The 13641-nt window shown below is 36.9% G+C and overlaps 1 protein-coding gene and 1 pseudogene across 1 annotated transcript in view; one reads left to right on the forward strand and one right to left on the reverse strand.

The window, feature by feature from the left end:
- unc5cb (unc-5 netrin receptor Cb) overlaps nt 1–4624 on the forward strand; it is a 227373-nt gene extending 222749 nt beyond the window's left edge. Inside the window, exons 17-18 of the mRNA XM_016456327.1 lie at nt 153–361; nt 3461–4624. Coding sequence (XP_016311813.1) covers nt 153–361; nt 3461–3614 — 363 coding nt within the window. The 3' untranslated portion in view covers nt 3615–4624. The remainder of the gene's footprint in view (nt 1–152; nt 362–3460) is intronic.
- Nucleotides 4625–5376: 752 nt separating this feature from the next.
- Nucleotides 5377–13641, reverse strand: part of LOC107665455 (bone morphogenetic protein receptor type-1B-like) — a 59388-nt pseudogene continuing 51123 nt past the window's right edge.

Genomic DNA, 13641 nt, shown 5'->3' on the forward strand with positions numbered 1-13641 from the left:
TAATAGATAGATAGACAGAACGATAGATAGATAGATAGATAGATAGATAGATAGATAGATAGATAGATAGATTGATTGATTGATTGATTGATTGATTGATTATAAACAGTATAACATCTGATCAGAAGTGGGAATGAAATGACGGTGTGTGATGTAGTTCGTTGTGGTGTGTGTTTGCTCAGGACTCTCAGTGCATCGACACGTCTCTTCTGGATCCGGCCAGTAACATCACCACACTGGTGGGTCCCAACGCTTTCCGGATCCCGCTGTCCATCCGGCAGAAGCTGTGTGGGAGTCTGGACGCGCCGCAGACCCGCGGGAACGACTGGAGGATGCTGGCGCACAAACTCAACCTGGACAGGTCAGATGCCATTCACTCCTATTACAATATATAGTTCAGTTATTCCATGTGATATATGATATAACTCATATGCTTTAATGTGTTTTTTCTTTTTTACTTTGTTTATTGTATTTCATGTTTTCAGTAGTTTCTTTTTTTTTTTCACTTTTTTGTTTTTGATGAGTTTTTGTGAGTTGTTCTTGTTTGTTTTAATGTTTAATTTAATTTACATTTATTTAAGTTTATTTTATTTAATATTTTCAGTAGGATTTATTTTAGTTTTTGATTTCTTTGAATGTTAAATTTTTTTCATATTATTCAAAAGTTTGTCATTTTTTATTTTTTATAATTTATTTTTGTTTGTTTTAATGTTTTACATTTTTACTTTAATTTTTTATTGAATTTAATTTAATTGAATTTAATTAGATTCGATTTTTTTTTTATGTTTTCAATATTTTTTATTTGTTTTCATTTTTCATTTGTATTTTTGTTAGTTTTACATTTTTTATTTTATTCTATTTTATTTTTATTTTAATATTATTTAAATCAACACATTTTATCAAAACATTCTGAAAGTCTGCTGTGGTTGGTTAATGTAAGTGTCAATCAGACTGCAGCCTCGTGTCTGATTGGCTGGTTCTGTTTAACCATTTAAAGTCAGATTTGGGAGATTCATTAAATGAGTTGATTGGAAAAAGTAATTTAGTTTGTGTTCATATTTCAGTGCACATTTATAGTTTTTCACTGCTGGTTTAATCATGTTACAAATGTAACGAACTGATAATAAGTTAGATACGGACACTGGTGTTCAGTAGAAGGTCACATGATGTCCTGCAGTGGTTTTCTGTGTTTGCACTCGTCTCAGCAGGGCATCTTATCTATCCCAGCATGCCGAGCTGCCAGCGGTGTTGCCCCTCCCCTGCTCTCTCAGTCTGCCTGTATTTGTCACAGTTTTCCCAGCATCCTCTCCTGCTGTGTGTCTCTTCTCTGAGGTGTAAATGTGTCGGAGCAGCAGCTTGTGGAACCAAATAAACAAACCAAACCTTCAGAATCTCATAAGTAGTGCTGGAAAACACACTCATTTCTGAAAATGGGGTTTAAAAACATCATTACGTGTTTCCAGATGCCCCGCTGTGACACTTTACATGCTTGAAGACGTTTAAATAAAACTTTGTGTGTATCACCGGTTTACATGGCCTAAATATTGTTATGCAGAGCATAATGGGTTTTCATGAGAGTGTGAGAAAAATACCAGTGCTGGAATGAATGAAGTGTATAATAAAGGGAAAAAATCAATATAATTAAAATAAAATAAATATTTTGTAAGAAAGGACCGATTTTCACTATTAACTAGTTGCTTATTAGCATGCATATTACTAGCATTTTGGCAGTTTGTTAGTACTTATAAAGCACATATTAATGCCTTATTCTGCATGACTACATTTTAGATCGTTTAATCCACCTCATACCTAAACTATATATATATATATTTAATAACATTATAACATTTTTTTTTTCACTTGTTCATATTTTTAGTTTTGTTTTGCTTTTTTTTTTTTACATTTAATATAACATTGTTATTTAATATATTTTATTGTAATTGTATTTCTTTATGTTTTCAAATGTGCTTATTATATTATTGTTTGTTTGTTTGTTTTTTATATATTTCCGCACTGCAAAAGTTGTATCTGCTTATGAAGTGAACACGTATTTTAGAGGCATGATATTTTAAAACCTTTATATTTGTTCATATTTGAGCTGGTTTGATTTAATCATTTCAGTAGCTCTAATTCTCATTTTGTTTTAATGTTTTAACCATTTAAAATAATTTTATTTATTTTTATTTGTTCATGTTTTCATAGTTTTTAAATGTGTTTTTTCTGTTTTATTTGTTTGTAATCAGCAGTGCAAACCTTCTTTATCTGCCTACATCAAAACATATTTTTTCAGAAGGCATGATATTTTATATCATTTGGTATGTGTTTGTTTGTGCGTATTTATGTATTAATTTTTTGTTAACTTTAGATTGATTCTATTTAACAATTTCAATTTTTTTTCATGTATTTTTTCAGTTCATGTGTTTTTTATTAATGTTTAAAGAGATAGTTCACCCAAAATGAAAATTCTGTCATTAATTACTCACCCTCGTGTCGTTCCAAACCCGTAAGACCGTTTACGTTCAGTAGAAATTGTAATTATGTTATTATTGTTTTCTTTACGCACAAAAACTATTCTCGTAGCTTCGTAAAATTACGGTTGAACCGCTGATGTCACATGGACTATTTTAACGATGTCCTTGCTACGTTTCTGTGCGTTGATCGTGGTAATATCCTTGCTGTCTATGGAGGGCCAGAGAGCTCTCGGATTTCATCAGAAATCTAAATCTTAATTTGTGTTCCGAAGATGAACGAAGGTCTTACGGGTTTGGAACAACACGAGGGTGAGTAATTCATGACAGAATTAATTTTTGGGTGAACTAACCCTATTATATATATATGTGGCCCTGGAGCACAAAACCAGTCATAAGGGTCAATTTTTTGAAATTGAGATTTATACATCATCTGAAATCATCTGAATAAATAATCTTTCCATTGGTGTATGGTTTGTTAGGATTGGACAATATTTGGCTGAGATACAACTATTTGAAAATCTGGAATCTGAGGGTGCAAAAAAATCTAAATATTGAGAAAATCATCTTTAAAGTTGTCCAAATGAAGTTCTTAGCAATGCATATTACTAATCAAAAATTAAGTTTTGATATATTTACGGTAGGAGATTCACAAAATATCTTTATGGAACATGATCTTAATATCCTAATGATTTTTGGCATAAAAGAAAAATCTATAATTTTGACCCATACAATGTATTGTTGGCTATTGCTACAAATATACCCCAGCGACTTAAGCTCCAGGGTCACATATTGTTTTGAACATTTCATTGTTGTTGTTGTTGTTTTTCGCCCCAGAATTGTTCTCCTCATTTTTTATCTTGGTTGTGTTTCAGCACCAGTCCTGTCTAAATCAACACAGACTTTAATAGAAAATTCCTAAACTGCCCCATGGCTGGTTAATGTAGGTATCGATCACACGTCAGCCTCACGTCTGATCTGTCGCTCCGCAGGTATCTCAACTACTTCGCCACCAAGTCGAGTCCGACCGGCGTGATCCTGGACCTGTGGGAGGCGCAGCACTTCCCCGACGGCAATCTGAACCGTCTAGCGGCCGTGCTGGAGGAGATGGGGCGTCACGAGAACATCATGAGCGCCGAGCACTGACCTCCGTCCTTCCCAGGAGTCCCAGCGGATCACTGTGAGCGCGGCAGACCCGCTCCCAGCAGAGGAAGACGTTCCCATCCCAATCAGTTTCTTAGGAAACGCGACTTCTGCCGTCCAAATACTGGACCTCCGGCTTGACGTCACACGAGTCGTGGCGGTTCGTTCCCTGAAAACACTCGGAGGTACCTTTCTGTCAATCTGTGTTGAGAAATGCCTTTATTTATATCCCGTTCCTCGGGTTTTGCGTCTCATTGTTTTTTGCGCTACCCAGTGGACTGAGCCTGTAACTACACGTCTCTCCAGCCTCCTGTAAATATACAGCAAACACATCTGAACTGTAAAGTTTAACGGTGTTATTCTTCTGTTTTCTTTTGATTATTAATTGTTTTGTTGCATAGTGATCTGTGTGTAATCGAAATTTAGAGGGGAAAAGGAAACCAACGGACATCTTCGCGCGATTGCACCGTTTTGTAAACTTGCTTCGGAACTAAAACGTGACGTGAATTTCAGGAATAAACTTTACTGGACAGAATTCACAGAGCGTCATCATGCTTTCTGCTCGTTTCTGAAGAGGTCCGTCTCTGATCCTCTGAATCGATGCGATTTTAACGGACGGAGAGCAGCGTATCGGAGGACGTTCAGGAGTGAGTGACTGATGAACGGATGGATGCATGCGGTAAAATACAAAGTGTACAGAGACCAACTTGAGTAATAGCCATTCGAGTGTGTTTGTACTTCTGCGTTCACCTTCATTCGCTCTTGTTCAGATTTCTAAAGCTGTCTATGCAAAATCTGCATCCTTTATAAAGCAAAGTATACATGCTAAAAACCGCTAGCAGTCGCTTTCCATAGTTATCATACGATTATTATATTTATAGTGAGGATGTTACTGATTCTTTTATGGCACGTTCATGACGTAATTTGCGAACGCTTGCATCTCCTCTGTGAAGTTTCTGTACAAAATGTAAGAAAGAATTTTTAAACAAGTAATAAATTATATTTATATGCAACACTGATTTGGAGTGTGTGTCGTTGTTATTATGTTTTTATATGCTAATATGCATAATATAGTATTACCAAAGGTCATACTTAAGTATGACATTTTTATTTTCACTGTAATTGTCATGTATTTTATTTTTAATAAAAAAGTTTAAAAATTCTTTAATGTTTTAATTGTTTTTATTTATGCATTTTTGTTTCAGCACTGCAAAAGTTCAAGCTGCTTAAATGAACATAATCCATAATAACACCTGATAAAAAGTATGAGTATTTTACTCGGAGGCAATATATTAAATGTCTTAATGATGACTTAATTTCTTACAAACACGCAGCTTTTGTCTTAAGACAGTAACTGATGGACTGGAGTGCTGTGGATTACTTGTGGATTATTGTGAGATTTTTTTATCAGCTGTTTGGACTCTAATTCTGACGGCACCCATTCACTGCAGAGCATCCATTGCTGAGACACTGATGCATTGCTACATTTCTACAAATCTGAGCAAGAAACAAACTCATCCTAATGTTGGATGGTTGAGCACAATTTCAGCAAATGTACATTTTTTTTGCATTAACTATTTCTTTGCGAAGTGAAAACAAGTGTGGCCAAAAAGGAAGAAATTGTTCATTATAAATGATTGTGTATGTTTTTTGGTGGCAGTGATGGTGGTGCTGTTGTTTTTTTATTTCAGCTCTGTAAATTGATGTGAAAATGTTGGTGTTTCCTCATAAGAAAGATGAAAGAAAAAAATAGTAAGGAGCATGTCAGGACTTAATTCATTTTATTAAAGGGACGGGAATGTTAGACACTGTTGTCACTCCATTTACACAGAACTATGAAATATTAAACTTTTACATGTGTGTTAAATAAGGCACAAGGCAACATGAAAGAAAACATCCTGTAACGCACCAAAACATTTGTCTTTAATGCATGACATTCAATATGTACATTCATATTTTACAAGGACGTATTTCTGCAGAGTGAGGAAAAGACTGGATAAACCAGGCCGTCATTTCCATAAGTCTTCGGGAAAATGTGAGGGAAAAAGCTTAATTTGTAATGTTGTGTGGGTCAGAGTTGGAAAATACATTTCATTGGATCATTTAGTTGTTTGTTTGTTTCCAAAAAGCTGTGGATGAGTATTGAGAGTTAGAGCTGCATGTTGAGTGTTTGACGGTCAGTGTTTATCTGTGGTGTCCTGCTTCGCTGTCGGGTGAGCGGCTCGAATGAACTTTCACAGAAAGCAGGATAAAGCCGCTGTGTCTCCTCGGAGCGACGCTCGTGTCACAGTTTGATGTCTTGAGACTCGGACATCTTGGCGAGCGTCTTCTTCACCCGCAGGGCAGTCAGACGGGACGCAGGATTGTGAGCCCAGCACTCGGTCATCAGTTTGCCCATCTGCCGCAGACACTGGACAGATACAAACACACAGGTCAGCTTCATACAGTACAAACGTATTAGAAATGAATGAAGGGTGAAATGATAGAAAACAATGCCTGCCTTCAAGCCTTGCTCAGAGTGTCGGTCCAAATCTGATTTTTGTGCATTGCAATGTGATCACATGTAGCATGTGTGAGTAACCAAAAAAATCCAATGAAATCTGAATTTTTGAAACCTGTTTGAAAGTGCATTCAGACGTGGTTTGAAATCATATTCAAATTGCATTTCTGGAAATGTGTGTCAGTTTGACTGTTCAGATTGGATTTAGTGCTTCTTGTCGAAAACTTGCTGAACGTCTCTGCAGAAGCGAGCTTGTGTTGTTGCAAAGTGCAAGTCATGTGGAAAATGACGACACACTGCTAGTGAACGCAGATCTTTGAGTTTAGAGACTGACGGAGATGGCGGCAGCATGGAGTAAAGTCATTTCTGCTGATGCCTTATAAAATGCAATGGGTTTAAACTTTATTTAAAGCCTTTATGTATAATGCATTACAAAAGTATTTGAATGCATTAATTGTGGCTTGTAATGCACCGTACAATCTGATAAATAATTGTAACCACAGTTAATACATTATCACACTTAAGAATTCTGTTACACTGCATTTTAGGTTGTGTTCTAATCATTTATGACCAAATGTATTACAATGCACATTATGAATAATTATAATGCAAGCCTTTATAATGCATTATACATTAAGGGTTTAAGTAAAGTGTTAACATGAAATGTAATCCAGTGTGATAGCAACATGCTGTGATGGTGTAAGACAACATCTGTATTGCTGTTGTTTTTAGTGTAGGCATAACAATGCAAAGGCACTGCCATAGAAACCAATGCAGGCAGTAAAATGCAAATTTGACTGTCAGTCCAAATCTGATTTTTGTTCATATGCAAATAGAATGTGTTGGAAAGGATTGAGTGTCCACACTGTGTATTGCATTTGTTCAGATGGGGTTTGTGTGTCCTGTGGTGCTTTTTCATTTTATGTAATATTTGCATTGCTTTCAATGGCAATGAGATTGTGTTGGTGTGCGTACTCTAATAACAGCAGTACAGATGTAGTCGTATGACATGACAACACGTTGCCATTTAGCTGGATTATATTGCGTTTTATGAGGCAGTGGCAGAAAATTGAATGCTTGTGTTTATTCTGTGCTGCTGTTGTTCTGCCGGTCTCAGAAGCATTATATATTCATTTTCCGCATGAGTTGCACTTTGTAACAGCACTACCTTGTTTCTGCAAAGATGTTCAGTATGTTTTTTACAAGCTACATCTGATGAGGATGAGAATGTGAAAAAGCTACACAAAATCCAATCCGAGCGCTCAGACTGAAATGGATTTTCAGAAATGTGACCTGACTAGGATTTCAAAGCATATATGAATGTAGCTTGAGACAGAATGTGGGAAAATTGGAGATTGTGATTGTTTTGCTGTTCAGATTTGTGAAATATGTTTGTGTTTGAAGTGGATGTGCACAAGGCTTTGGAGTGACAGTGTGAACAGGGCAAACTAATTCAAATTCAAAGGATCAAATCAAATGAAATATGAATTGGGAAAAAGTAGTTGTGTGTGACAGAGATCAGGTGAGATTAATCGTGATCTTGGAGGTGGTGTAGTAGTGTTGAAGTAGGTCCAAAAAAGGGTTCTGTTTTAAAGAAGGGCTGCTTTGAGAGAAGCATTTTGTGAACAGTAGTTGTGTTAATAAGTAAGGAGGAAGAAGCAGGTCTATTATGGCTGAACGGAAACCCTTTCACACAATAACTTTTTGTTCTAAGGCAACATTTTTCATTGTAATGTCTTGAAAAGAGGTGAAGTGGAATTGTGTAGACAATCAATTTCCACATGTCTAACCCACAATAGAATGTGAGGAATGTAAAGTAAATAAGGTGAAAGCAGAAAAGAACTTCAAAAGTGATGGAAAAATATGACGCAAAACACTGGCTCTTGTTATCAGGTGGCATGTATTAAAAAGGGGGCCGGGGGGGGCTGTTGTGTTGGAAAGTAGTTGCTGTGTTTGTCGAATTGTGGTAGTGTGTTAGTAATGATGGATATATTTGGAAGAGGATGTTTAGAATCAGAAGTCTAAAGTGAAAGCATGTAAGTAGACAGTAAGTGCACTGTAAGAAATGAGTGCTTGTAATGTCACGACATAGTACTTACAGACACTTCATAAAAAGTGGGCTCACACGCTATACGAGTGTGTCAATGGCTACGTTTACCAACTGACTTCAGCTCATTGCCATGACTAGAACTAATCCTGCCACGTTTCTTCCTCTGGTCTTGTACCATCCACCAGCTCAACTACATGCAAGATGTGCTGCTTTCCTTCAACATCCACTTACACCGCTCTTCTCCAGCAAGACTCATTTTGGATGTGTTTTGTGAGACCCAGCCATCTTGCCTCTTGGACTCTCTAATAATTAGCTGACAAGTTTAATCAGGTGTGCTTCATTACCAGCTCTTCAGAAGTGCTGCTGTGCCTCCAACAACAGGGTTTGCAAACATTGATCTACACAAGTAGTTTTATCTCATGCTTTCTCCATTTCTGTTATTTTCTCTTTAAGCTCACTCCTGACTCCTCTGGTCTGTTTGCTCTCTCTGTCTGCTCTGTGCTCTTGTTCCTCTCATGCAAATTGCTTTGGATTAAAGAATGTGCCACATGCATGAATTGTGTGTTTGCAACAACTACTTGACTGTCTAACAAGGCTTTTCTGACTCGTATATACTCACAGCAAACCTATCCATTCTATTCAGACACTTCAGCTAAGAGCAATTTCATGCACATGCTGTTATATAATGCTACTCAAAAAACGACAATTCTGATGCTTGTAATGTCAGTTAATAACACATACCTACATAAAACTACATGCGTATCTCTCATCTTTCTATTTGTGACCCTGGAGCACAAAAGCAGTCTTAAGTCGCTGGGGTATATTTGTAGCAATAGCCAAAAATACATTGTATGGGTCAAAATTATACATTTTTCTTTTATGCCAAAAATCATTAGGATATTAAGTAAAGATCATGTTCCATGAATATATTTTGTACATTTCCTACTGTAAATATATCAAAACTTAATGTTTGATTAGTAATATGCATCGCTAAGAACTTCATTTGGACAACTTTAAAGATGATTTTCTCAATATTTAGATTTTTTTGCACCCTCAGATTCCAGATTTTCAAATAGTTGTATCTCGGCCAAATATTGTCCGATCCTAACAAACCATACATCAATGGAAAGATTATTTATTCAGCTTTCAGATGATGTATAAATCGGTTATCAATATCAATATCAAAAATATCGGTTTTGTGGTCCATGGTCACAAATGTCCAGTAATCTGTGTTAGTAAAATGAGATTGAAATGCTCCAAACATATAATGCAGTGATTGAGAGCTGAAGAAATAAAGGCTCCTCAGAAGATGTGAGATGTCCTGGAGGCTTGTGAAGATCATTCCTCCGCTGAGGAACAGTGAAAGTAAAGCTTCTGGAAACAAACGCTCCTCAAAAGATCCTGAGGATCAGATTTGAGACTCTAAAACATGATTGATGGAGAATCAAGTAAAGCTGAGCTGCTTCAGTCCAGTAAGTGTTCATCTGGAGATATTACTGCAGTTATTCTGACGCTTACTTGATCAAAATCAGTCAAGATTTGACACGAGAAGCAGCAGCTGAAGCTGGACGCTTTTACTTTTACTGCAACTCTAAACTAACAAAACACATGGAGTACACTGACAGCTAAGTTTATCATTTTCAGGACATCTCCATATTAAATATGATTCGAAGCCTCATAGAGTTAAGCAAGGAACCAGAGCCAGTTTTGGTATACTGTATATGAGCGTATGATGTCTGTACCTCATCGCTGCTCCAGCGGTTGGGGAACGAGGGTCTCTGTCTCTTGACGCACACCACCTCCCTCATGTCCTCGTAGGACGGGTCGGTCGGCACCAGGTCGTGATACGGCAGCTGATACTCCTCCACGATCCCTGCAGGACCACACACAGCATCTGTTTACTGCCAATGATTCTTTTGTGAGTGATTCAGTGATTCATTGTTCATAACTTTCTCCTCTGAATCACTTTTACACTTCTGCTGATAAAATACTCGGAACTGAGTGTGTGTGCTAGGGATGGGACGATTACAGTCACCCGTAGGTTTCTGAAGAGCGTTTTTGAAGCTCAAAGTAGGCGGAGCCGGCCGTCGCCATCTTTGCAGAGCGTCACCACGCATCACTCCCGGATAATTGAAAATGGGCAAAAAGGCAGGAGCTGGTTGCTGAAGCCACGCCCACCTAGCTCGACGGCAGTGTCAGCAGCGGCAATCCACCTGTCACTCAAGTGGCCACGCCCTTAATTATGCAGAAATTTAAGGCTTAATATAATTTAAACGGATGAGTTATGAAGTGGTCATGAAGGGCAAAATTAGCTATATAAACCAAAAGCACTTTTTGTACCAGGCTGTAAACATGTTTTTTTCTGCTGTAAAGTTGGGCATTTTAACATGGGGAGTCTATGGGACTGACTCCCTTTTGCAGCCAGCCTCTAGCGGACAGTCGATGAATTACAGTTTAAGTCACTTCCGTGTTGGCTTCACGACAGAGAGCGGGAGGTTGCCGCTTGATTTTGACCGGTTGATGAAAAACAAGCTTATGTGGATTCTACACATTTAAACAAGTCACATACATTATCTAGAATTATTTATGGAGCAGATAAAATGCATATAATCATTTATTAATCAATTATACTTTTGACTTAACCCTTATCTTTATTTAAAGACTGAAATGTGAGGTTTACCTTTTTTATGAAACGTTTTCAAAGCTTTATTGGAACATTTCGTACATGCTATTAGATAAACTGTTGTCAGTCATGCTGTCATTTAAAATCCAGACATCATTGGTCATGTTATTGTTTTAGTGTTTATGCAAACAAAAAGTTTTTTTTTTTTTTATTGTTTGATGATTATAATTACAAAACTTGAAACGATTTATGTGTCAGTACTTTTTGAACATTTCCAGCACATTTTAACAATACCGTGACAATACTGATAACCGTGATAATTTCCATACGTTACACCTGAAGTGCGTGCACTTAAATCCACACCAACGCTCATATTTGGAAAAACGCCTTTGACGTGAAAAAGTGCTTAGCTGTTCTAAATTAAAGGATTTGGACGATGACTGGTGCTCTTTTATACGTTAATGACATTAATTAGGAGTCGTTTGCAAGGCAGAGAGCTGAAACCATTCAGTTGCACGCAAGTTCAAGATCATTTGCGATTCATTGATTTCACATCTGAAAGAGTATGTGTTTTCTGTGCATATCACACATAAGCATATTTCAGAGATGACTGTACGATCACATTTAGGATGTTTCTGCGCAACATTTTATAAACAAGGCCCCTGGTTTCTAATACAATTAATAAAACAAATTAGGTATACAAACCTTTTGCACTCAAATTGCTAGCGAGATCCACAAATAATAATAAAACCTAACAAACAGCAAGTAACACGTGACTTTTTCAAGCAAAAAAAATCAAAATACTATTTTCTCATAAAACTTACAGTCTAGCTCACTATTTTTACTGTATATTTTCAGTATGCTTTAGTCATCTTGTTTACTAAACACAAGTGTCTACATAAAACACTCTTAAAAAATTGGGGGAAACCACACAACATACTCAGTTGAAATTTTTCCATTGACAATTATTTCATCGTATGAAAGATGACATGTTACCTGCTGTGAGCTACAACATTACTCATCGCTTGCATATGCTTCTGTTGAAGCCATCAACCCACATTATTTCAACTTACTGAAAAATAATTGGGTTCAGCAACAGAACAACTACATGGAAAAACTACATTATTAATGATTCTGCACAAAAATCATCACCAATCACAGAAATCAAAACAAGCTAATCCCGCCCACACAGTTCTGTAGCTCCACCCACTCACATATCTTAAATAAAGTTTTTATATCAACACTCTTATATTGCTCTATTTTTATCTCATTTGCAGTGCTTCATGGGATTGTACTTCGATCCTTCATTACATTTATTAACTTCACAGTCTGGTATCCTTTTTCTCCACTTTTTTACATTTTTATTTACTTTAGTTTTTATTTTTGATTGAATTTATTTAGTTATATATTATTATTATTTTATTTTTTACTTCAAATCAACTTTTGTAATGTTGTGATTCATCCCACAGCTGCTTGCTTTATTGGTTTGGTTTGGTTTGGTTCACAGCTTCACAACTCTTTAATTAATACTTTTTTTTTTTTTTTTTTATGAGATTGGGTAATAGGGTAAAATCAATAAATAAATACACTTATTACAAATTACTTACACTTTAAATACATTGCATATAGGAAGTGCAATAAAATAAACATAAAAGTGTATATCCTTTCACTGCTTTGAAACAAGCACTTTGTGAAAAGCCAAATAACCCAAAATCTCGACACTGCATGAAATGATGTAGTTTTTCACCCGAAGGAACGGAGTCTGCTGGAAAAGTGGACAGCCACTAACACAGCCTACAAAGGCTGTGAGGACTACAGAAAAGAATCAGATCCTGACAGCTCAAATCTAGCAGCTGAGCACTGTGCTGGACTCACCGCCGGACACGCATCTCCTGGCCATCTCCCACAGGATCAGGCCGAAGCTGTACATGTCTGCCATGATGTAGGACTGGAAATGGCAGCTGTTCAGGCTCTCGTCCAGCACCTCCGGAGGCATGTAGCGTTTGGTGCCGACCCGCGTGTTGGGCGGGATGTCCACTTCATTAGTGTCACTGACAACAAACCCACAGCAGCCAAACATCAGGCACAATAAACACAAACACACACCGCTGAAGCTATCAAACAACACCTTCACATCATCACCAGCCATGTCTAAGAACATCATCAACTCTTTCAGATTCCACATATTTAGCTGCTGCCACATTATTCAATATGACAATCATAAGATTACACTTTTTGTGGGGGGTGGGTGGGGGTCATTCAACATAAAAATATAATATAAAAATACATTCTACATATACTTTAATACTTTTTGAATAATTTCAGTGCATGCATGCATGATTGTATATAACTGATAAGAGAACATCTCAAAAATGTACATACAATTTAAATTCAAAGTACAACACTCACAAATTCTATATTCAATAAAACTTGCATAATTAATAAAAATGTATTCATATATCTTAAATATTTTATAAAATTAAATAAAATCAAATGCCTGTGTATTGTTTTCCCCCCCACAAAACGCAAATCAATAAAACACATAAATCACAGGAAAAATGATATGGTCTTATTACATAATCTGTAACCTGTCCTAAAATTAAATCTAAAAGTAAGCTAATGTCTAACATCTGTCTAACATCAGCCATTGTAATAACGTTATAAAGGCCACAGATGCATTAGCTGCTGTACCTGATGAATTTGACGGCGAGCCCGAGGTCAGCGATGCAGCAGGTGCCGTTCTTCTTCACCAGGATGTTTTTGCTCTTCAGGTCTCGGTGAGCGATGGCCGGCTTGCCCTGCGTGCCGAAGATCTCGGTGTGCAGGTGGCAGAGGCCAGAGACGGCGGAGTACGCCA

The sequence above is a fragment of the Sinocyclocheilus anshuiensis genome, unplaced genomic scaffold (assembly GCF_001515605.1).
Source record: "Sinocyclocheilus anshuiensis isolate Anshui unplaced genomic scaffold, SAMN03320099.WGS_v1.1 scaffold495, whole genome shotgun sequence".
NCBI classification, from domain to species: Eukaryota; Metazoa; Chordata; class Actinopteri; order Cypriniformes; family Cyprinidae; genus Sinocyclocheilus; species Sinocyclocheilus anshuiensis.